The 21,615-nt window shown below is 36.4% G+C and overlaps 1 protein-coding gene across 2 annotated transcripts in view; it reads right to left on the minus strand.

Moving 5' to 3' along the window:
- Edil3 (EGF like repeats and discoidin domains 3) overlaps nucleotides 1–21,615 on the minus strand; it is a 457,317-nt gene that overhangs the window by 86,588 nt on the left and 349,114 nt on the right. For both annotated transcript variants that reach the window (XM_052743643.1, XM_052743642.1), the window contains one exon: nucleotides 17,916–18,100. In XM_052743643.1, coding sequence (XP_052599603.1) covers nucleotides 17,916–18,100 — 185 coding nt within the window. The remainder of the gene's footprint in view (nucleotides 1–17,915; nucleotides 18,101–21,615) is intronic.

Here is a 21,615-nt window from a genome sequence, read left to right on the forward strand (position 1 = left end):
CGATTTCACTAAGAATTGCGTTTTTCATTTTGTAAGCATATTATCACTTTATAAAATGAAATGTAAAGTACATTGTTTAGTGCAACAATGCTTCATATGAAGTGGATATTAACTGAATTTCTTGCTTCTCAATCTATTTGGATTTTTTTATTATTTTATCAACAGAAATACACATATTGATATTTTTCTGAAACTTTTTTTGAAATTATTCTTTCTAACTCCTTTGTGAAGGCATAACCAACCCAAGTCACACTTAAGGCTTGCATTCTAACTAATCAATTCTCAGATATCTTCACAGAGCCCTATGCTAGCCCTCTACTAGATCTGCATAAGAGTCCTAGAATTTACAGAGTATACATTTTCCATTCTTTGATTTTTGATTTATAACTATCTTTATTGTGAATAAAGTTCTGCAGGTCAGAAATTTTGTCTTTTTCTTCACCTCTGAACTTCATAGTCAGGTGCTAGAGTTCATGTGATAAATATTATTTGAGGCAAATGCAATATTTAGATGGTATTAAAATATTTACCTTTCTTTAGAAAAATCTCATAGTTGAGGAGTATAAACTCAGTGGAGTGAAAACCCGTAATCACTGAGCCATATTCTCCTGAATTTCCTAAAGAGTGATGCATGGCAGCATGTACAGTACTCAAGAGACCTGTCTCTTACCTTGTCCATGCCGGTAACATGTGTCTTCTTTGAGCTAAGGATGGGTACAGTCAGTGCTTCTCATTATGATTCTTGATTCTCTCTGGATCAATTATACTCTTAATACACAATCACAGACATTATTCTTTCTCTGGATGTAAGACAAGGTATCATTTAGAAAGGCAGGATAGTTATGTAGTGTTCTCTCTGTTTTGAAAAGAAATATTTGGGGTGCAGAAGGGCCCGACCATCTGCCCAGGTGCCTGAAATATATTAATGGCAAAGCCAAAGAACCCAGTTTATTTGTAGGTTTTAAGGTGAATCATTGCAAGTAAAACATTTTTAGACATCTCATCAGAATTCAGTCTTGATGCTATTTTTGTTGTTATAGTTAAAATATTTCTCCCTATCCTTTCTTCCTTCCAAACTCTCTCGTACATCCCCCTTGCCCTCTTTCAACTTCATAGCTTCTTTTTTCATTAATTGTTCTTTTATGCATTTATCACCTACTTAACAAGAGAGACTAAGTATCTGAAAAGGAAAACAAAATGTAATGAGAGTGTGTGACCATTAGTGTGCAGCAGTTTTAATTGAGGACAGCTTTTTCCAGAACTAAAATTTTAGTTTTGCAATTGTATTGAGCAGTCATGTTGACACATTCTAATCCTTGTGTATCTTCACGTGACTCCCATATCTATAATGAAAAGGTTTGTAAGGCCTGTAGTTGCCTAAAATGTTTGTTGCCTGATACAGATAAGTCTTCACCCTTCATCAAGGAATCTTCTCTTTCCAACAAAGAGAGACCACTACACAAAGCTACAGCTAATCAAAATGCAGAATTGTGGAACTCAGTTCTAAGGTACACATCTACAGAACACTCCCACATCTATGGCAAGAGGGCTGTTGTGGCAGAGGAGGCAAAAAGATTGTAAGAGCCAGAGGATCAGGGACTTGCTGGGAGACTGTCTCCTTGTAATCTCAAAAGTTACACCAATAAAGTCTCACTAACATGACTGCCTAAACATAAGCTGAACAAGGGTATCACCAATAGAGATGCCAAAGTGGATGGGGAAAAGCCCACAAGGCCTCAACCCTATACAAAATACCACAGGCAATTAAGGAATACTGAGAGCAAGAGAATTAGGAGAAATAGTTTTTCCCAGGGAAAGGCGCATCAATTGACTATTCATTGTCAAATGATCATCCCTGAAAACAAAAATGTGAGTAACATTATTCAGACTGAGGAGGAAATATTCAGCGATTTTTTGTTGTTGTTTTTCGAGACAGGGTTTCTCTGTGTAGCTTTGGTGCCTGTCCTGGATCTCGCTCTGTAGACCAGGCTGGCCTCGAACTCACAGAGATCCACTTGGCTCTGCCTCCTGAGTGCTGGGATTAAAGGTGTGTGCTACCACTGCCTGGCAAGGCTGATTTTAAATGCATGCAGTCCATAGACCAGCAGCAGGGAAAACCCAGTTTAGTGTGGAGCTGTGATGTTGCTTTTGTCTCTTGGGTGGGGGACTTCAATTGAAACTTGAAGTTCTTGGATACGTAGCATTAATCTAAAGAAGCAGTAATTGGCCAGTTTAATGCTGAGGCTCATTTCCATTTCCTTTCCAGTTCTATTTGCATAATGATTAAATAGAAAAATGCAAGGAAGATTTAATTGATTTCTTTTCTAGAAAACAACTTATCTGTGACTGCAACTTTGTTTTGGAAATACCAAAAATTAGGCAAATGTCTCAAATTAGAAGGGAGGTAGTAACAAATAAGACAGATGTCTGTAATATAGTTCACACGTATTTAAAACAATAAAAACTATCTTGGGGAAGAATATGTTCATGGTATATATAAATGGGTTCCTGTATATTAAAAAAACCCAGAGAATAACATTTCTGTATGTTAGAGATTATATGTTTTCTATATTTAAGACTAATTAGTATTTTAATTCCTGATATTATTTATAAATAGAATTTTAATGTGCCATATTTTTAAGTTGCTTTTTTTGTTGCAGGAGCTGAATAATTGGTAGAGCCCTGCAGTTCTCCAGTTATGATCCAAAAGAAATTCATGGCTGAACAAGCAAACAAAAATAACCTCCAAACAACCAGTGGGTAGAACTTTCTAAAACATAAAAATGTTCAATGACTGCTTCTTAGTTATTTGTCATTCTCTACTTCTTGCTGGTCACAACATCTGCCATGTAGAGAAGGATTGAGCACTAATAAGAGGACCGAGCTCAGATGAGTTAGGACGGATCAGGGCCAAGCTACATTATTCCTTTCTTCAATTTCTCATCTGAGAGAAAAATGATGGTTCCAGGTAACAGATGCTGCCATGTCGTGGCTTCCTTCTTCAGTTCCCCCGAAAAGCCTCTCTTCTTTTTTCATAAGTTATGATAAGCTTGCTCTACCAATGAAACAACACTCATTTTCTACCACTGCCTCCTCCTTCCTCCTGACAATTCTGGGGCCCAAAATAAACAAGTATCTCAAATATTTTCTACAATGAAGATGTATAGTCTTCACCGAAGGCTGTAGCTGTGGTCAGGGAATGTGTAAGTGGGTTGGTGGTTCTTTGTTAAACTGGGCTACCTTGACCAAGTTAGTGTCTTTCCAGACAAGGAAAGCTGAATCATAGAACACCGAGTAACAGAAGTGAGTTGGTGGTGATTGTGGGTCTCAGCATTTTCTGGTGGGTAGTTAAACAGAGTTGTCACAGAAAAAGTCAGAATTATAAAAATTTAGAGTATATGAAAGGATTAGATTCAAATCTGAGCACAAAAACATCATATTTCCTTCTTTCTTGTTTTTTGAAACTTGTACATGTGTGCACGTGTGTGCACGCATGTGTGTATATGTGTGTGTGTGTGTGTGTGTGTGTGTGTGTGTGTGCTCACACACATGCATGCATGTGCCAGGCCTTATGTGTAGAAGTCAGAGGACCTGAGGTTCAGTCCTCGCCTTCTATCTTGGGTGAGGTAGGGTTTATTGTTCACAGTGGCCACCACCTAGGTAGCTGTGCCATGAGGTGCAGGGAACTCTCCTCTCTCCATAGAAGGAGCTCTTCAATTACACATGAGTACTTTACAAGGTTTCTGGGGTTCTGAACTCACATCTTCATGCTTCTTCTGTGAGCATTTTTCTAGAGTAACTTTTGGTGCTAAGGAGACAAAGCTCATCCAACATATTTACATTCTCTGGGCATCGTATATAAAGCTGTATTTGTGTAACTGATTTCAATCTTCCCGTAGCCCAACGAAATGGGCATTAACTATATTTCATAGATGAGTAAAATGTTGGTAACAGAGAAAATTTGAGTTCAAATTGCAAAGGTTATGAGATGTTTAAATAATATGAACCCACCACGCCTCAAAGAAAACAAAACTACATGAATCTTCGATAATTTTAAATGTCATCAAATAACATGTTCTACAAATCATAGACACAAGAGGCTCAGAATCCTTAACTCAGAGGTGTTCCTAGCAACTTCAATCCATTCCTGAGATGGAAAAATACTATACTGAATTCTTTCCTATATTGAAAGAAACTGACTATAGAATTTAACACTTAGATTGATATGTGGATGTAAAAGGTCCCTAATGAAAAAAAATCATTGGCCTCATCTTCTTCTTCAGAAAATAATGGAGATTAACAATTTAGACATGGAGGTCAATTTAAGAATATTTGCTCTGATGTTAAACTATCAGTGTTTCCAACACCCATTCATCTGGTATAGAGTCACGTTGTAAAATGGTATCAGACAAGCAATCTACCAGAATTACTATTAGCTATGCCTCATCCCATGTAAATGTCCAAGCTTTTTTCAGTTAGATGTCACAAGAGGAAGAAATCAAATAAGGTTGCTGGACTCAGCAAAATAAAATATCAGAGTCCTAGTTCAATTTGAATTTTGTGTAAATCAGAATGGAGTTTTTTTTATGACTATTTCTCAATAATATTTTGGACAATATTATCCTAAAACTTATTCATCACTTATTTGAAATTTAAATTCAGCAAAGTTTCCCGTATTTTTATCTGGTAACCTTAAGAGACAGAAGCTATCATGTTTGGCATCATTGAGCACTAAGTCATTCTGAAGCGAACACCACATAGAAGCTGACATTTTCAAAGCAGTGATCTCCTCTGAACCGTATACATGTAACCGACTTACTCCTGAACATAACCCTGTAACATGGGCACTATGTTCCCTACTTAGTGAATAAGAATGCTAAAATACTTTTAAAAAGATACAATTACTTGACTGTGTTCATATAACTAATAACTAGCAGAAAAAGCCTTTGAACCCAGAGGATTCTAAAGTAGAATTTAACACACTAAGCAGTCGCTTAACAAATATATTATTAGTTCACTTAAAAATTATTCTTCAAATTAAGAAGAGATTGGCTGTTTAACACAATATTATTTAATAAATTTTCAATGTAAAATGTAACTATTTCATACTAGGCCTCCTTAGATATAGGCAATATTCATGATGGTTGCTTAGACAATTTGTCATTGTGAATGTGCAGCCATATGCCTGTTATTTATACATATATTAAAGGACTGATTGAAATGTTAAGTTATTTAGATTTCATCACATGCATGCCAGAGAAAACCAGAATTACAGTATATGCACCCACTTTCTCATGGATTTTGATTCTAAATGTGTATCTTTGATAGACTATATTTTCTCTAAAGATAAGAATGATTAAAGTTTTGTTGTTTTCATTTAACAAATGTCAAGTCAACATAAGCCTGAACTTTTAATAGTCAAGCAATTTTTAATTAAATATATGTAAAGCAAATTAAAATAGTTGCCTAGGAATGATTCATCTTTTTTAAAACTTCATCTTTCAAAAAAATTCCATAAGTATTTGTCCCCAAGTGCACTTTCCTGTGTGTAGCACACACCCAGTGACATGAGCATCTCAGAGGATGGTGTTAAGAGCGTTAGTCTGCTAGCAGACTGAGGTGCAGACATCTTTTAACCACACTTGGAGAAAATGCCTTTGACACCCAGGACGTAAGATGATACAAGCAGCTGTTGGTGTGCGTTCCTTCCCTGAGAGCTTGGAGTTGGCTTATTTTTAGAAATGTCTCCATTTCCCATTAGAGACTTGGAGGCAGCTGTAGAAGCATACGCATGTACACTTAGTGTTGCATTCTGAAGTACTTGCAGTCACATTATCTTGCATTACAGCTCCTCCCATCGCATCAGACATATGTCTTACAGAACAGATGGGTCTCGGGGTACTCATGAAGGGACATCAAATCTGGTAGCCGTGGGAATTAAAACTCCAAGGTGCTTTTCATGCAAGAAAGGAAGGCTGAAGCCCCAGTAGGTGGTAGGAAGTTAAAAGAAGAAAAAACAAAAGTGACTCAAATTTTAACAAAAGTATTACTCATTGTTTACTGAGAAAGATTGATAAACCTCATCATTTGGGAAAGAAGGAAACCTAATTTATTTTATTCATTTACTAACAACACTTGTTTTGGCTACATATAAAAGCCATTTAAGACAATTACAAACTTGAATACAATTACTACGAGATTCTAATCTGTATTACACTTTAAAAATATAGAACAAGATGTTAATCATAATTTGAGGCAAATATTTCTTTCTTTTTCTATTCATCGTGATGAAATGCTTTCACGAGAACATTTATATAGTAGAAAAAATAATCAAATAGATACAGGAACATGTTTTATTGAGTGAAATATAAACATGCATACTTGTGGTGATATATTGTGTGCTGTAGTTGGGTGCCAGATGTTACATGAACTGCTATATGGTCTTTTAATAATTACCCAGAGCCTGATATTATGGTAAATGCTGAAAGATCAGAGAAGCAGAGCAAGCCACAGCTTCCACCTCTTACCTCACCAACTCCTCAGCCTGAAAAACTTCCAGTTAGTTCCTGTCTCCTCACGCCTTATATGCCTTTCTCTGCCAAGGCATCACTTCCTTCCTATTGCTGGTATTATTGGCATGTGTGCTTCCCAAATACTGGGATTAAAGGTGTGTACCACCACTCCCTGGCTCTGTTTCTTTTCTAGACTAAGTCAATCTCATGTAGTCCAGGGTGGCTTTGAACTCACAGATATCCAGACGGATCTCTGCCTCCCAAGTACTAGGATTAAAAGTATGTGCCACCACTGCCTGGCATCTATGTTTAATCTAGTGGCTTGTTCTGTTCTCTGATATTCAGCCAAATTTTATTAGGGTACACAATATATCACCACATATACTTCTGCTTCTTATAGAAATTTTTGATTAAAAAAAACAACTAGCAATAAATGAAAAAGCACATGGAAAAACATAAGTCTATTATTCAACAAGCCTATGGCCAACATGTTAAGTATATAAAGTCTCTAAGAAATACATGATGCTTCTATAAGTTAGAGTTCTTGTTATAGAGTATGTGGAATATATTCCAAAAATGGGGACTGCTTAAGATTAGTGTTCTATTTTAATTTAAAATGTTGAATATTGAAATATAGGCTCTGCAGGAGTATTGCATGCACATGAGATTTAGTGCCTCTTTTACTGTAAGGCAAGTCCAGAAATTGTCACATTTAAAGGATAAACATCAACTTAAACACAATGTACCAACAATACCGTCATGTTTAAGGGACAGGAAAATAGTTGTAAAGAAAATTATTCAATTTCAACAAAAGACAAACCTTTTAACCACTGGAGTGAAAAATAGTTATGTATCATTTTAAACTTCTCTAGCTAAGCTCTTTGGATCATAAGAATTTTTTCTCAACAAGCAAACTAGCCTGTATTACTTTTTTTGCTTAGAATGATCAATGCATATGGCCCGTTTAAATTATAATGGTATCAGTTAGTCCTAGGTACATCTGGGCTAACTCTAGGGCATGAAGGTGAGATGAAATCAATACATTGAATCCATTTGGGAAAATTAAATATGAATATAGACAAAAAGTTCATAGAAATAATTTTGTATATTGTTTGTCTACAATAGAAAAGAAAGAAAATTGTGAATGAAAAAGTAAATTTGTGAATATATATTTTTTATTATAAAAAAGTGTTGAAAATTTTGCAAATATTAGATTCCATTCAATATAATATATAAATGGAATTGCAAAAATCATACTAAATAGAAGAAAAAAGTTGGAATTTGGAAACAGTTTTCTTATTTTCAGTATTAATTTGTGTAATCTTTCTAAGTTGTTTTTCATACTGAGACATATTATTTCATAAAATGATGCATATCCATACTATAATAAGAATAAGGTAATATATGTGTGTGTGTGTGTGTGTGTGTGTGTGTGTGTGTGTGTGTGTATATATATATATATATATATATATATATATATGAAGCATCTGTCCATGTGTGTTTGGCTGAACTAAACTTTGGAAGACAGCAGCTGGGATAGTGAGCTGCAAATTCTCTACAAAACAAACCAGTCAGAAACAATATGAAAGCTGCTTCAGTGGCCTGTGTTTTCCAAATAATAGTATTTCCTATAATTAAATGCATTTTATCTTGATTTTAACTAGCGACTAAATAATTGACAAATAAAACAAGCATATGTACGTGCAGGCATACATACATATAAAGAAGTATAATGGAGTTACCTACACATTATAGCATCATTGACTTAAAATAAAACTTACTAAGTTCTCTAGGATAAACTAAGCCAACCAAATCAAATGAATTTAAGCACGGCCAAGTTTGCTGGACAAAGAACACACATCTAAAATGTGATGTATATGTATTCTTCTCACATATCACTGAGTTGTGAGAAGAATATTATTATTCCCACTTCTCCTTATGTTCTATTTTAAAACAAAACTGTACTTTCCAAATATTCAGTGCCCAATGGTTACTAATTCTATCATAGTACATGTAATTTTAATCATGAAGAACAACCAATTAATTGAAGAAGCTAGATCGATGGATATTCAAAGAGCTGTCAATCACGATACGTGGCTGGGGCTCAGCTGGTCAGAACTGGCCAAGGGTATTACCTCTTGAGGAAAGCTGTCACCCCACTCACTAGACGATTTAACAAACACTGTGGTAAGTGTGACTGCCTGCACTGCCCAGTATGTGCTGTGTCCCCTTTGCATTGGAAACCGACTGTCCAGTCTTAGTAAGCTTCATGGACTCACAACCGTATTACCAAAGAGAATCTGCTGGCTTACTGAAAGGGGAGCTGCATAGACAATGATCACCAATTAAAATTGAACACAGTTTTCCTCGTGCATGTTTACAAATGCTCACCAAATTTCAAACAGTATTCCAAGGTCCAGATTTACTCACTGGCTTGCTTTTCAACTCATTGCTTTGAAGGAGAGAAGTTATTTTATCAATAGGTCTGATAACAGAAACATAGCTGATGTCACAAATTAAAGTTCACACACACACACACACACACACACACACACACACACACACACACACACATACACACACAGAAGTCATTTAATGCCCAGGATCTTCAAATCATGAATGAGCCTGCTGAACACACATCTAATGGTTTCAGTCCTTCTATTCAGCTTTTCAATGGTTCTATCTAAACACAGCTTATTAATAGAAACATCCAAATCCCTCTGTGTGTGTTTTTTTTTCATTTTGAACTTTGAATCCCAAATCCTGCAATGTTTGTGTGTAAATACTCTCTTCAGCTGTGTTTTGTTTATTTCTATTATTTTTCGTTTGGGTAGCGTGGAATTAATTTGATAGAATTGCATTAAAAACATTTTAACTGTCTCACCCATTCGGGGGGCCTGATCCAGTGTGGACCCCTCAGCCATTGGTTCATAGTTCATGTGTTTCCATTCATTTGGCTATTTGTCCCTGTGCTTTATCCAACCTTGGTCTCAACAATTCTCGCTCATATAAACCCTCCTCATTCTCGTTAATTGGACTCCCAGAGATCCACCCAGGGCCTAGTCATGGATCTCTGCATCCAGATCCCTCAGTAGTTGGATGAGGTTTCTAGCACAACAATTAGGGTGTTTGGCCATCCCATCACCAGAGTAGGTCAGTTCGGGCTGTCTCTCGATCATTGCCGGCAGTCTGTTGTGTGGGTATCTTTGTGGATTTCTGTGGGCCTCTCTAGCACTTTGCTTCTTCCTGTTCTCATGTGGTCTTGATTGGCTTGATCTGTTTGGGAGGCATCCAGGCAGTGGGACCAGATCTTGTGCTCATTGCATGAGTTGGCTGTTTGAAACCTGGGGCCTATGCAGGATTGTTTGGCTCGGCCTGGGAGGAGGGGACTAGACCTACCTGGACTGAGTCTACCAGGTTGACCTCAGTCTGTGGGGAAGGCTTTGCCCTGGAGGAGAGGGGAATGGGGGGGGGGGGCGTTGGGGGGAAGGTGAGGGGGACGGGAGGGGGGAGAACAAGGGAATCCGTGACCGATATGTAGAACTGAATTGTATTGCAAAATAAATTAAAATAAATTAAAAAAAAAAACATTTTAAAGATGGTTTATAGTAAAGCAAGGTCATTCTTTGATTCCTTGAATTTACTTTAAGGTATACGGGTGTTATAAATCACAATAGATGTTTCACATCTATGTTCATAATAACAGATTTTTGTTCTTTTAGGTCTTCTTTATGGGTGTTTTCCTCATATGTGAGCGTTTTCAACTATGAACTGAATAGTGGCAGTAGGCATTGAAAATCAGAATGCTTCCTCATACTGAGAAATAATACATGGGAACCCAGTGGTCACAAGAGCCTTAAAGACCCCTTCTTCATCTTCTGTAAACAAATAGTCCAGAGACTCTGACAAGCCAATCACTGTTCTATGGCCATAGCTTTCTTTTACAATCAGAAATGAACTAAATTAAATAAGACTTATTTAATTAGGAAGCTTAAACTCAATTTCTTTCTTACACATTTCTACCAAATTAATATTAAAATGAAGGTCTGTGGGGTAAGATGTTGTCTGACAAAGGTCAACATTAAAATTGCAGCCTGACCATTCTTTCAATTTTACTAATTTGGTTGAAATATTGTGCAGATTACCTTAAATTAATGAATTTCATATACAATAGACCATAAAAAGCCATTTCCTTTGACATAGCTTTTTTATTGCTGTTAATCATTTATATTATATTGTCAATTATTGATTTTGGTAGATGTATTTCAATAGTGAATTATGCATTTTCAATAGTCTTCACTAATAAGGTATATACTTACATAGGATATATACTTATATAGTCTATTCGCTATCAACAATCTCTGATACATTATTTTAAAATGAGTTTTTTTTCAATCAATAGGAATCCACTCCAGTCTTTTCCTTCAAATTCTTGAATCATACCAAAATGAATCATATTTTGTAATTTACCAGATTATGAGTACTTTTATTTCTGATTGATTAAATATTTTCTGTTCATGTTGAATCAGTTGAACAACTAAGATAATAAATGTTAGAGAAATTGTCTCAGTTGTTGAAAGTTATTGATAAAGCACTTCAAACACATGACTGTTCAAAAAGTGGAGTTTCAGTATTGAAGATCAGAAAATGACATAACTTCTATTTTAAGCTAATACTTTTTACTATTTTAAGGTATAAAGTTAAAATATCTGTTAAATAAATAAAATATTCTATTTACTTTTATACTCATTTTTAAATTTATGTATTTTACAGAGGTCAATCTATGCCATTTGCTGACACCACTTACAATTTTCTACCTATCTAAAAGTATATTGTCTTGCATTTTAATGTTTTTCTTGAAATTTTACTTTGGAGAAAGAAATACACACATGAATCCTAGTTTATTTCTCTGTTGCTGTAATAAAACATTTTGACTAAAAACAACTTGGAAAAGAAAGGATTTATTTTGCACATACTTTCATAGTCCATGATGAGGAAAGTCAGGGTGGGAACCTGGAGGCAGGAACTGACGCAGAAGCTATGGAGCAGTGCTGCTCACTGGCTTGTTCTCCAATGGTTGCTCAGTCTGCTTTCTTGTTTTTTTATGTATACAACTCAGGACCATCTGTCATGGGAGGCACTACCCACAATGACCTTGTCCCTTTCACACCAATCTTTCATTGAGAAAATGCCTCCCAGTCTTTCCTACAGTCTAATCTGATGCAGTCATTTTCTTATTTGCGGTTCTATGTTACTGGATGACTCTGTGTTGTGTCAAGTTGACAAATGACTTAACCAGCACACACATCTTCATGTTTTATTATAATTGGCAGTGTCAAAAGATGATATCTTGATCTTATGCAAACTACCAGAAGAGAAATAAGGGATTATTAGACACTAATTAATTTCTCTTATTTCAGCTGAGAATCCATCATGCCTTTTGACTACTGAAAAGTAACCATACAATCTTATAGTGTGATATTTAAAATACAAAATTTCAATTTTTTTGTGATTTAACAAAAGTGATTGAAATACACTTTTTATTATTTCTTATTTTAATTTAAAAATACTTTAGATTTTGAAATAATAATATAATTGCATCATTTCCCCCTTCCCTTCCTGTTACTTGCATGTATGTTTTTAGGGCTGACCAGTTGGTATTGGATAACCAGTTGGTGTGCTCTTACCCAAGGAAGACTGCTTCTCCCACTCTCAGCCTTACTTTCTTGCCTATAGTTCTTTGAGTGGGGTGGAGGACTCATGATTTTTCCCCTGTCCACTTCCACTTTGGCATGTCTATTGATCTTGTCCTTGTTCAGCTCCTGTTCAGGCAGTCATGTTTGTGAGGCTTTATGGATGTAGATTCTGACATTACTAGGAGGCACAGTATCACATCAAATTTCCTGATCCTCTGGCTCTTAGACTCTCTGCCCCCTCTACCTCACTGATCCCTGTGCCTTGATGCAGGAGTTGTTTTCATTGGGTAACTCAGACCCAAAAGAGCAAAATTGCATGGTCTTTTTTTTCTGTCTGAGGCATCTAGCTTCCCATCTTCTGATGTGAGTACATATCCCGGAATAACTTCAGAAACCAGGGAAGTAAAGGGACCATTACCAGGGTGGAGGTTGATGGTAATACAGAGGGGAATAGCGGGGTACACATGAGCTGATATGAGGAAAGGGGGAAATGGGGAGGTTCTAGTTATAGAGGAGGAAGGGAAATATAGAAAAAGAAGAGAGTAGAATAACAGTAAGACTGTCTTAAAAAGTCATGAGAATTCTTACAGTTAGTGATTTACCTAAAAACCCTGTAATATATGTAAGTACGTATATAATATACATAAATAGTTTAAATGAAATTTTATCATCTCAGCTGACAATGCTCCCTCTGAAAAGCAAAGACTGCTTTCCCCAAAGCTAACACCAGACAAGAAGCTGTCTTTGAGTTGTTGGTCAGAGATGTCCAAGAGACTCCCCGCTAGAGTTAGAAGTTAAGTTCTTACTGCTTAAGACTCTATGCACTCAGATACAGTACCCAAAGGCCCCTGAGTGGCAACTGTCCTGAATGCCTCCCTCCTGCAGAGTAGCTTTCATAGACTCAAAGGCCACTGAAGCTTCCAAAGGAGGGAAATGACCAAGAGACCTACCCGGCTATGATGCCTATGAGCCACAACAGTGACCAGCAGGGCATGATAACTGCAAGGGTACAGTAAAGGTACATATATTACATATATCAGTAAAGGAACATATAACTTACAGTAACCAAAAGCTCTCTATTTGGATTGGTCTTAAGATAAGGAAATCATGTCTGGTTCTGTACTTCACTAAAGCAGCATAATCTCTAAATACATTCTAAACATGTTTCCTAATACACAAAGATAAGTGTGGTCCTCACCCCCTGTTGAGGAAATTTCTCTGCCACAGATGGAGATCATCACAGAAAACTACAACTAATCAAATGTGAAGCTGTAGAGCCCAGTCCCAGTAGATACTTAACTCTTTTATAGGGTAAAATTTTTGATAATCCAACTATGTGTGAGAAATATTCATAGATCTGGCAACATTACTATAGGATATTTCATTTACTGAAACAATGAGAGTTTTAAGAAGCAGAAAATATACTTTAATTTTGGCAGACATTCTAGAAACCATCTTGATGGGACTTTTGGTATAAAGATTTGATTATTTTATCAAGTTTCGGGGAACACATCACAGCCTGATAGAAGGCCATTCTTTAGGAAGTCTGAGAAATGCCTCCTTTAAGGTTGCCTCTGAACCTACATACACTTTTGCCATGTTTAGGTAGACCCTTAATAAGGATTCATGATTAGCAGTAATTCAAGAAATCTTATCAGTCATGATTTTCACACTTGAAACACTAACAGGATCTGCCTGAAAGTTCCAGATACTTCCATATCACAGAAGACAGGAAAGAAAATTAGAGTACTAATAAGCATTACATGTGGAAATTATATTTAAAACATAGGAATTCTTAAAGAAAGGCATTAAAAATGTCTTCTCATATGTCATAATTAAATGGAAGAGTATTTGGTAGGATTAACTTCCAATAAATTTCATTTACAAATATTATTAGATTAAGTTATAACAAAGATTAAGCCTGAACACGACTCTTCTATGTATTGCTGAAAGAAACTTTTTAAAAATTAAGAAAAAATTAGCAAGGAATAAAGGTAATTCAGATGACAGAAGGGCTTCCTTTCTCAAGATGTATTGCTCATGATTGATGAATTATATCTTAAAACACAACAAAATAAATGATTTCAGAAACCTTGTTTAAGGATAAAAACTGGTCTATATGTCAACAGTTCAAAAATCACCATATACATTGTTTTGTACGAAACATTAATTATACTTTCAACTATACACTACCCAGCACCCATGCTAACAGTGTGCCATGGATAGATTACATCCTCTTAAGTAGAAAACATGGGAAAAGAGTCACATTCTGGAAGTCCTTCCTTGCACAATGTCAGAAAAATATATAAATAAAAGAAGTTGTCAGTTTGTCTTTCATTGGAGAGTCTGGATAGGTTTTGACATGACAAAAATTAGATGTCCACTTGAAAAACTAGTCTCAGGATTGACAGAAAATATGTCATCAAAAGAATGAATCGATACCAGTGTGCAAGAGCCTTTAAGAAGACATGTTAAGCGAAGTGATGGATGGAGGTTATCTATGAGAACTACATCTCTATTCATGTAAACTGTATTTGTTTCATTTTAATCTTCTAAAGAAATTTTCCTTTAGCCGTTCCTTTATGCATATTTCTAGAATAATCCCATCTGCTTGAGTTGCTATTTGTCTGTACAATATTTTTCAGAACTCTACAAGACATTATGAATCATGAATAAGTTTACTTATATTCAGATAATCTTGGGGGAGACTGAGATACTTATAATTTTTAAATATTTTATAGCCAAATGTCAAAGTTAGTTTATATTTATTATTGTTAATATTAATCATGACAATGGACATTGTCCATGGTTTGCTCACACCAGGAGTTTGAAAGGATGTATATTGTTACTACTGTTTTAAAAGCTTGATGTTTGATGAAAAAATTTCATATATATGCATACATACATAGATATTTAAAATCATATAATCATTTTAAGGGTTGCAGTCATTACTCAATGGCAAAATGCTTGCCTAATATGTTTGGGTTAATTTGATACCTAATACAAAAAAAAGATTTGAAAATATATGATAATTGCCTTTTTATACTAAAATTCAAATATATACTGTATAGAGCAAAATGCATTTGTTGAAATAATTTTAACATGCAAGTCATTGTGAAGTATCTCCTACACGTCAGTATTAATTATTATATTTGGTTAGGCACTGGAGTACAAGCTGAGAAAGTAAACAGACAGCCATTCCAATACACCAGACATTCTGAAGCTAACAATCAGGCATGATACGACAATTTCAAAATTGTTTCATAGTGCTACAGCAAGGGTGTTGCTGAAAGCATGGGAGAACAGCAGTCCTCTTTTCTATGGTTTCCGTTCCTCATGTTCCAGTTGCTGATGACCAACCCAATTCAAAAGCATTAAGTAGAAATTCCAGCAATAAATATTTCACAACTCTTAAAGAGCAATCCTTTCTGAGTGGTGCCATGGGAGGCTGAGCTGCCATACTCTGTACAGCCCAACACATGAATCATCTCCTTGTTCAGTGGATCTATGCTGTGTGTGCTGCCTGCCCATTAGTCATTAAGTAGCCATGTTGATTAGATAGCCTATCACTATGTTGAAATGATTTTGTTCAAGTAAGATTTATTTTACTTCTAAATTGCACACAAACGTAAGAGTAATGATGAAAAGGAGCCATCAAATCACAAAACAAAGATGAATTAGATTTAGTTCTTTCACAAATTGACAGTACTGCAAAGCATACTGGAAGAAAACTCTATACATGATCACGTGTGATGTATGGTTTCCAGCCTACATGGGGGTCTTGGAAGGTATTGATGCCTGATAATGTGAGACAGGTAAACATAGGAGAGATCCTAGATCAGATGAAGTAGGGCAATGCTAACGGCCTAGCCTCTGCACAGAAAGCAACATCCAAAGCTACGCTGAAGGATCTAGTGTCAGAGGCTGGTGATTTCTTGTTCTCCTTTTCTCTAGGAAGAGTAAATTTGTAACAGAACAACGAGAGACAGAGGGTGTTACATCTGAGGAAATGAAAAGGAGTGTGGTAAAAAATGAATAAGGACAATCAGGGAAAGACTGTAGGTTGTATTAGGAATTTATATTTTATTCTCAGAGAAAGCAACAAAAATTTTTCAGCAAGAGCAAAAGAGAACTGTATTTTCATTTTAGCATACACTCATGAACATGCCTCCCACTCATGCTCACAAGTTATGATTAGAACAACAGAATTTTTTAAAAAGCATAGGACTAAAAACTGGGAAGATGGTTAATGAGCCTCAGGATGAACCCAAGAAATAGGGGTGGCAGTTCAGATCAGGAAGTGACGGGAGGGTTGTAAGAATAGTAATCATTTCAAGATACCCTGGTCTCCTCTGAGTAGCTGAAATCACCAGTACTTGGTAAATCAGTTAATCGGAGCCCATGGAGTTGGTAAGAGAGACTTTAGGGAGAGGGTAACCGGGTGATGAAGGGGGGTTAGGAGAGAACACTTAGCAACATCGGGAAAGAGGACAACAAAGTTTGGTGTCCTGTCAGTCCATTTAAAGATGAATTCTAAGAACCAAGAGATGTCTTCAGAGCCTGAAGAAGGCTAGGGCTTGAGCACGTGATGCTTCAGAGGTGCATGACACATAATCACTCGTTACATAAATGATTTAACACAGTGGGCAGTGCTAAAGGCTAGAATAGAACAGCAGGCTGGATGACCAAGTAATGTACAGGAAACCCACCCGCACTTTAAAAAAATTATAGGAAAAACTCATATACAGTCACCCATAACATTTATAAGCCAAGTAAAGAGTCAAGCAAATTTTAAGGTGACTATAAAAAAATGACTATTTCTGATTATGGGAACATAAAATTGTAAAACTGAGTGACAAAATGGGAATAGGACCGGAAATTTCAGGTGACCTTAGTAATGACAAATGTGACTTGGTAAGGGTTAACATCTGTTATTTTAAGTGTTTCCAGGGTTTACAGACATACCATGGTTTATCACAGGTTTTGAAACTCATTAATAAAATGTAAAATCAAAGTGGAGCTCGCGCTTATGAAAGAAAATAATCTCATGAAATTGAGCCATCATATTTTTGTTGCCTCAGGAGACATGAACAAAGCTATGCATGCGTAAAGGTATCCCACAAATAAAGGTATTTCAAGAGGACTATTTTAAAAGGATCAGATGTAACCTTACTTTAATTGTAAGTGATCATCAGACGCAGTAGAATTCACATATCTTTTATAAATTAATTGTATGAGGAGAGTGTAATCAAATTATCCCATTGCTTTGCAACCACAGGGAAGGAGACACTGTCATGAGTCATGACACTATGAGACTCCCTGTCGGTCAGAGGCATGACTCCATTGTTTTTGGATTGATACTGATGTTAATTGCCAATATTAAATAAAATGCAAAGCATCAGAACAGATAAAAACCTAGCAAGCAGATTGTCTCAAATTTGATCAGGTGATACACAAATTTGATTAGGTTTGTATAGTGTGATCTGGTACAGTTTTCCCAGCCAACTTGTCCACAGGCTGCATCTATATATCAATACAGGCCAGAGATATGATTTTGTAAGTTATTTCTGTTTTCCCAGTTTGGGAAACTCAAATATGAAATCATATTTAAAGCAGCATAACATAGTAATTCTGACATTCAGGTAGCCACTAGGAAATCTTTTAAGGCATAGGAGTGATGGACGGTGAAACCATCTCAGGCCATTACCTGTAACCACTGTGACTGGTCGTTGTGGCCAGATGTCCAAGCATTTACTTTGCCTTGTTTGTCCAGCCGGGCTTTCCGTGGTTCCCAGGTGAACATGTCCATGTTGAGTGTTCTGAAGACGCTGGAGGCTGTGATCTGGTAGTCTTGGATATGCCCTGATTTCATCCCCAGAGGTTCTGAACAGCCTGGTAGAAGGAGAAGAACTCCATGAAGAAAACAACTGATCATCCTGGAACTTTTTCTTGTTCATTTCAGAGTGGCAAGAGAAGACTGAACATAATACTATTCATTCCCCCAAAGAGAAAACATCTAAATTCAAAAAAGGAGCTATAATCAGAAATAAATCTGGAATAAAATAGAAAAACAAGATAGCCAATTCAAGCTATTTTGTCTGAATATATTTTGGCAAAATTGAAAACAAGACAGACAATTCAGAATACTTTTCTGTGATAGATGATTTTGCAAAATGAAAACATTGCTGAAATGCTCTCTCCTGTCTCATTACTGGGAGCCTCATGACTGTTCCCTAGTTTTCAACAATTTTATTGTGTCTTGGAGAATGGGGCTTTTTCTCATAAAGTATATTTGGTTTGCTTTTATTTGTTTTCATAATATCACCGATGGAATTTTCCCAGTACAAAGTCATTTTCAGAAATTGCTCCACAGTTATATTCTAAAGTGGCCAGCGTTTTGTTGTCTAAGAAATATGCACCACCCTTATATTTTAGAGACAGGGTCTCACACTGTAGCCAGGTTAGCCTGGTACTCTAGCAATCCTCACTCAACCTTTGGGTGCTGAAAGGACAAGAATGTACTGAAACACTTAACACCAATTTATATCATTGATTAATTTGGCATAAATATGGCTTCTTTTAGAAGGGAGGAAGATAATATTTACTTAGTATATACCATGTGCCAGGCATTGTACAGCTGTGAAATTTAGAAAAATGAGTAAGACTTCAAGAATATAAAAAAATCTCTAAAACTATTACTATTATTTCCATAAACTCCTATATTTACACTAAATAACACTTCATACTTACATGTTTTTTGGAAGATTATCAAATTTACCACTGTATTTCCAATTTTGATATGTGATGAAACTTTGCTTTGGGCAGTATTGAAAATGTAGTGTCCATGTGTGAGTGTGTTAAAAACTTACCAGGTTTGTATGGGAAACATGAGTCTATCATTAAATGTATTGTCCAGTGACTATAAGTCTTTCTTATAAAAAGCAGTTATATTTTGGCCAAGGATCTGGCAAGATGAATTAGATTGTTAAAGAGCAAAGAAAATACAGTCAACTTATCCAGTTCAATATCTTCCTTCCATATTCTACTGGTCTTCCTTTAACTGGATACATGGTCTTAAAGCTATTATTTATTCAACTTCCATTTCATTGTTCAAATCTCCAAAATGAAGGTAACAATAGAAGCTACCTTGGGTAGGTGTCTTAGGGAACTAGTTGATAAAATACCAAGTATCTAGAAATATTGCTGGCAAAATCAACATTAAATACAAATTAACTCATTTATTATTTCGATAAAACTCATTCCAATAGAAAGCAGGGTTAAGTCTCCAAGTATCAATATATCAGTGACTAGCAAATAGCATCCTATAACTGGACACTGTTGCTCAATGTAGGCTATTTTATGTGTTGGTTCTTAAACAGAAAGCATAGTACTCTCCATTGAGAGTAATTGACTTTATCTAATGGATGTCTGAACTAGTTAATCTGAACTGTGTCTTCCTTCCTGTAGCTCCTCTGTGTAGTCTGTAGCTCTGTCTTTACCTCCACAGCATGGAAACAATGGCATGGAAGTTGTTTTCTTAGCCAGAATCTTATTGATGAGACTTACATCCTAAACCCAATGGTAAAGAAGCTCTAAAGCCAAAATGTGAATTCTGAGGGAAACAGTACATTGTCCTAACAGAGATCCCAAATTCTAGAAAGTTCTAATAGCCATATGGCATAATATTTGTTTTCAGGCAATTACAAAGTAGTATGCAGTGTCTTCATGACAAAGTTCTGAATTCTTCTATTTGGAGCGGCCCTTGGCTTCTGCTGGAGACCAATCTTTCTAAAATTTTGTTTAGTTTGCAGAGTACATGAAATAGAAAAGCAGAATGACTTTTTATTTCTTTTCTTAGAAAATATCTGAAAAAACTGGATAGATAAGAAATGTCTTTGATAATTTCTCTTTAATCACATAATCCATTTCATATCCATTCTGATGTCCAGTACATAGGTAAGGAAAAATGCTAAATGATTAGTAAGTAGAAGAATGGGTGAATGAGTTTTAGTCTTCTAATTATGATCATGATCTATTTTCTTCCTAACGTCTTAAGTCATCTTTCATACAGTTTAAAAGATGTTCTTTTCAAGTGTCTGGGAAGAGATTAGCTGCTTCTAGGCAATGTTAAAGATCTATGACTGTTGAAAACAATAAGGGAGACTTGGGCTTTACAGTATTGCACACAACTGAATTAAATATTATAAAATACAATATCAATGTTTATTTCCAAGAATCACAGCTAAATTGTTTAGCAATGGACTTTATATCTCATGAATTTCCTGTCTCATTCATGTGATTTTGTGAATACAGATTACCTCTTCTACCAGTATGAATAGAATCTAAAAAATAAAATAAAATATTAACACAAGCATTGATTATTTCTATGGTAAAACACTCCTGTCTTTAAAACAAGTCAGCTAGTAGTCAAGCTGAGGTCATCCTTATGGATTCCTGGGAACTTCCTTAGTACCAGGTTTCTCCCTATTCCTATGATGTCTTCCTCTATCAAGATATCTCTTTCATTGCTCTCCCATTCTGTCCCTGTTTCAGCTCGACCATCCTGTTCCCTTATGTTCTCATCCCCTATCCCCTACCCGCTATTGCCCACCTTGCCCCTAGTTTACTCAGGAGATCTCATCTATTTCTCCTTCCTCGGGTGATCCATGCATCTTTCTTAGGGCCCCCTGAGCTGGCCTACACCGGTAATCAGATTGGTGAATACACTAACTGTCAGAGCCTTTATCCAGTAACTGATGGAAGCAGATGCAGAGATCCACAGCCAAGCACCAGGCTGAGCTCCAGGAGTCCAGTCTAAGATAGGGAAGAGGGATTCTAGAGCAAGGGGCATCAAGATCATGATGGGGACATCTACAGAGACAACTGAACCCAGCTAGTGGGAACTCATAAACTTTAGACCAATAGCTGTGGCCTGCTCGGACTGGAATAGGCTCCCTGCATAATTGAGAGAGTTGTGTAGTTTTGTCTGTTTGAGGGTCTGCTGGCAATGGGATCAGGATCTATCCCTGGTGCATGAGCTGGCTTTTTGGAGCCCAATACCTATGGTCGGACACCTTGCACAGCCTTGATGCAGGGGGAAGGACTTGGACCCATTGAATGTACCAGGCTTTGCTGACTCCCCATGGGAGACCTCACATTTTTGGAGGAGGGGATGGAGGTGGGTTGGGGGGATGGTTTTGGGGGATTGGGAGGAGGGATGAGAGTGGTACCTGTGGTTGGTATGTAAAATGAATAAAAAATTTTCTTAATAAAGAATAAAAATAAGAAAAACCAGCCGGGCGGTGGTGGCGCACGCCTTTAATCCCAGCACTCGGGAGGCAGAGCCAGGCGGATCTCTGTGAGTTCGAGGCCAGCCTGGTCTCCAAAGCGAGTTCCAGGATAAGGCG

Source organism: Peromyscus californicus, unplaced genomic scaffold (genome assembly GCF_007827085.1).
Source record: "Peromyscus californicus insignis strain IS unplaced genomic scaffold, ASM782708v3 Scaffold_18__1_contigs__length_77618521, whole genome shotgun sequence".
NCBI lineage: Eukaryota > Metazoa > Chordata > Mammalia > Rodentia > Cricetidae > Peromyscus > Peromyscus californicus.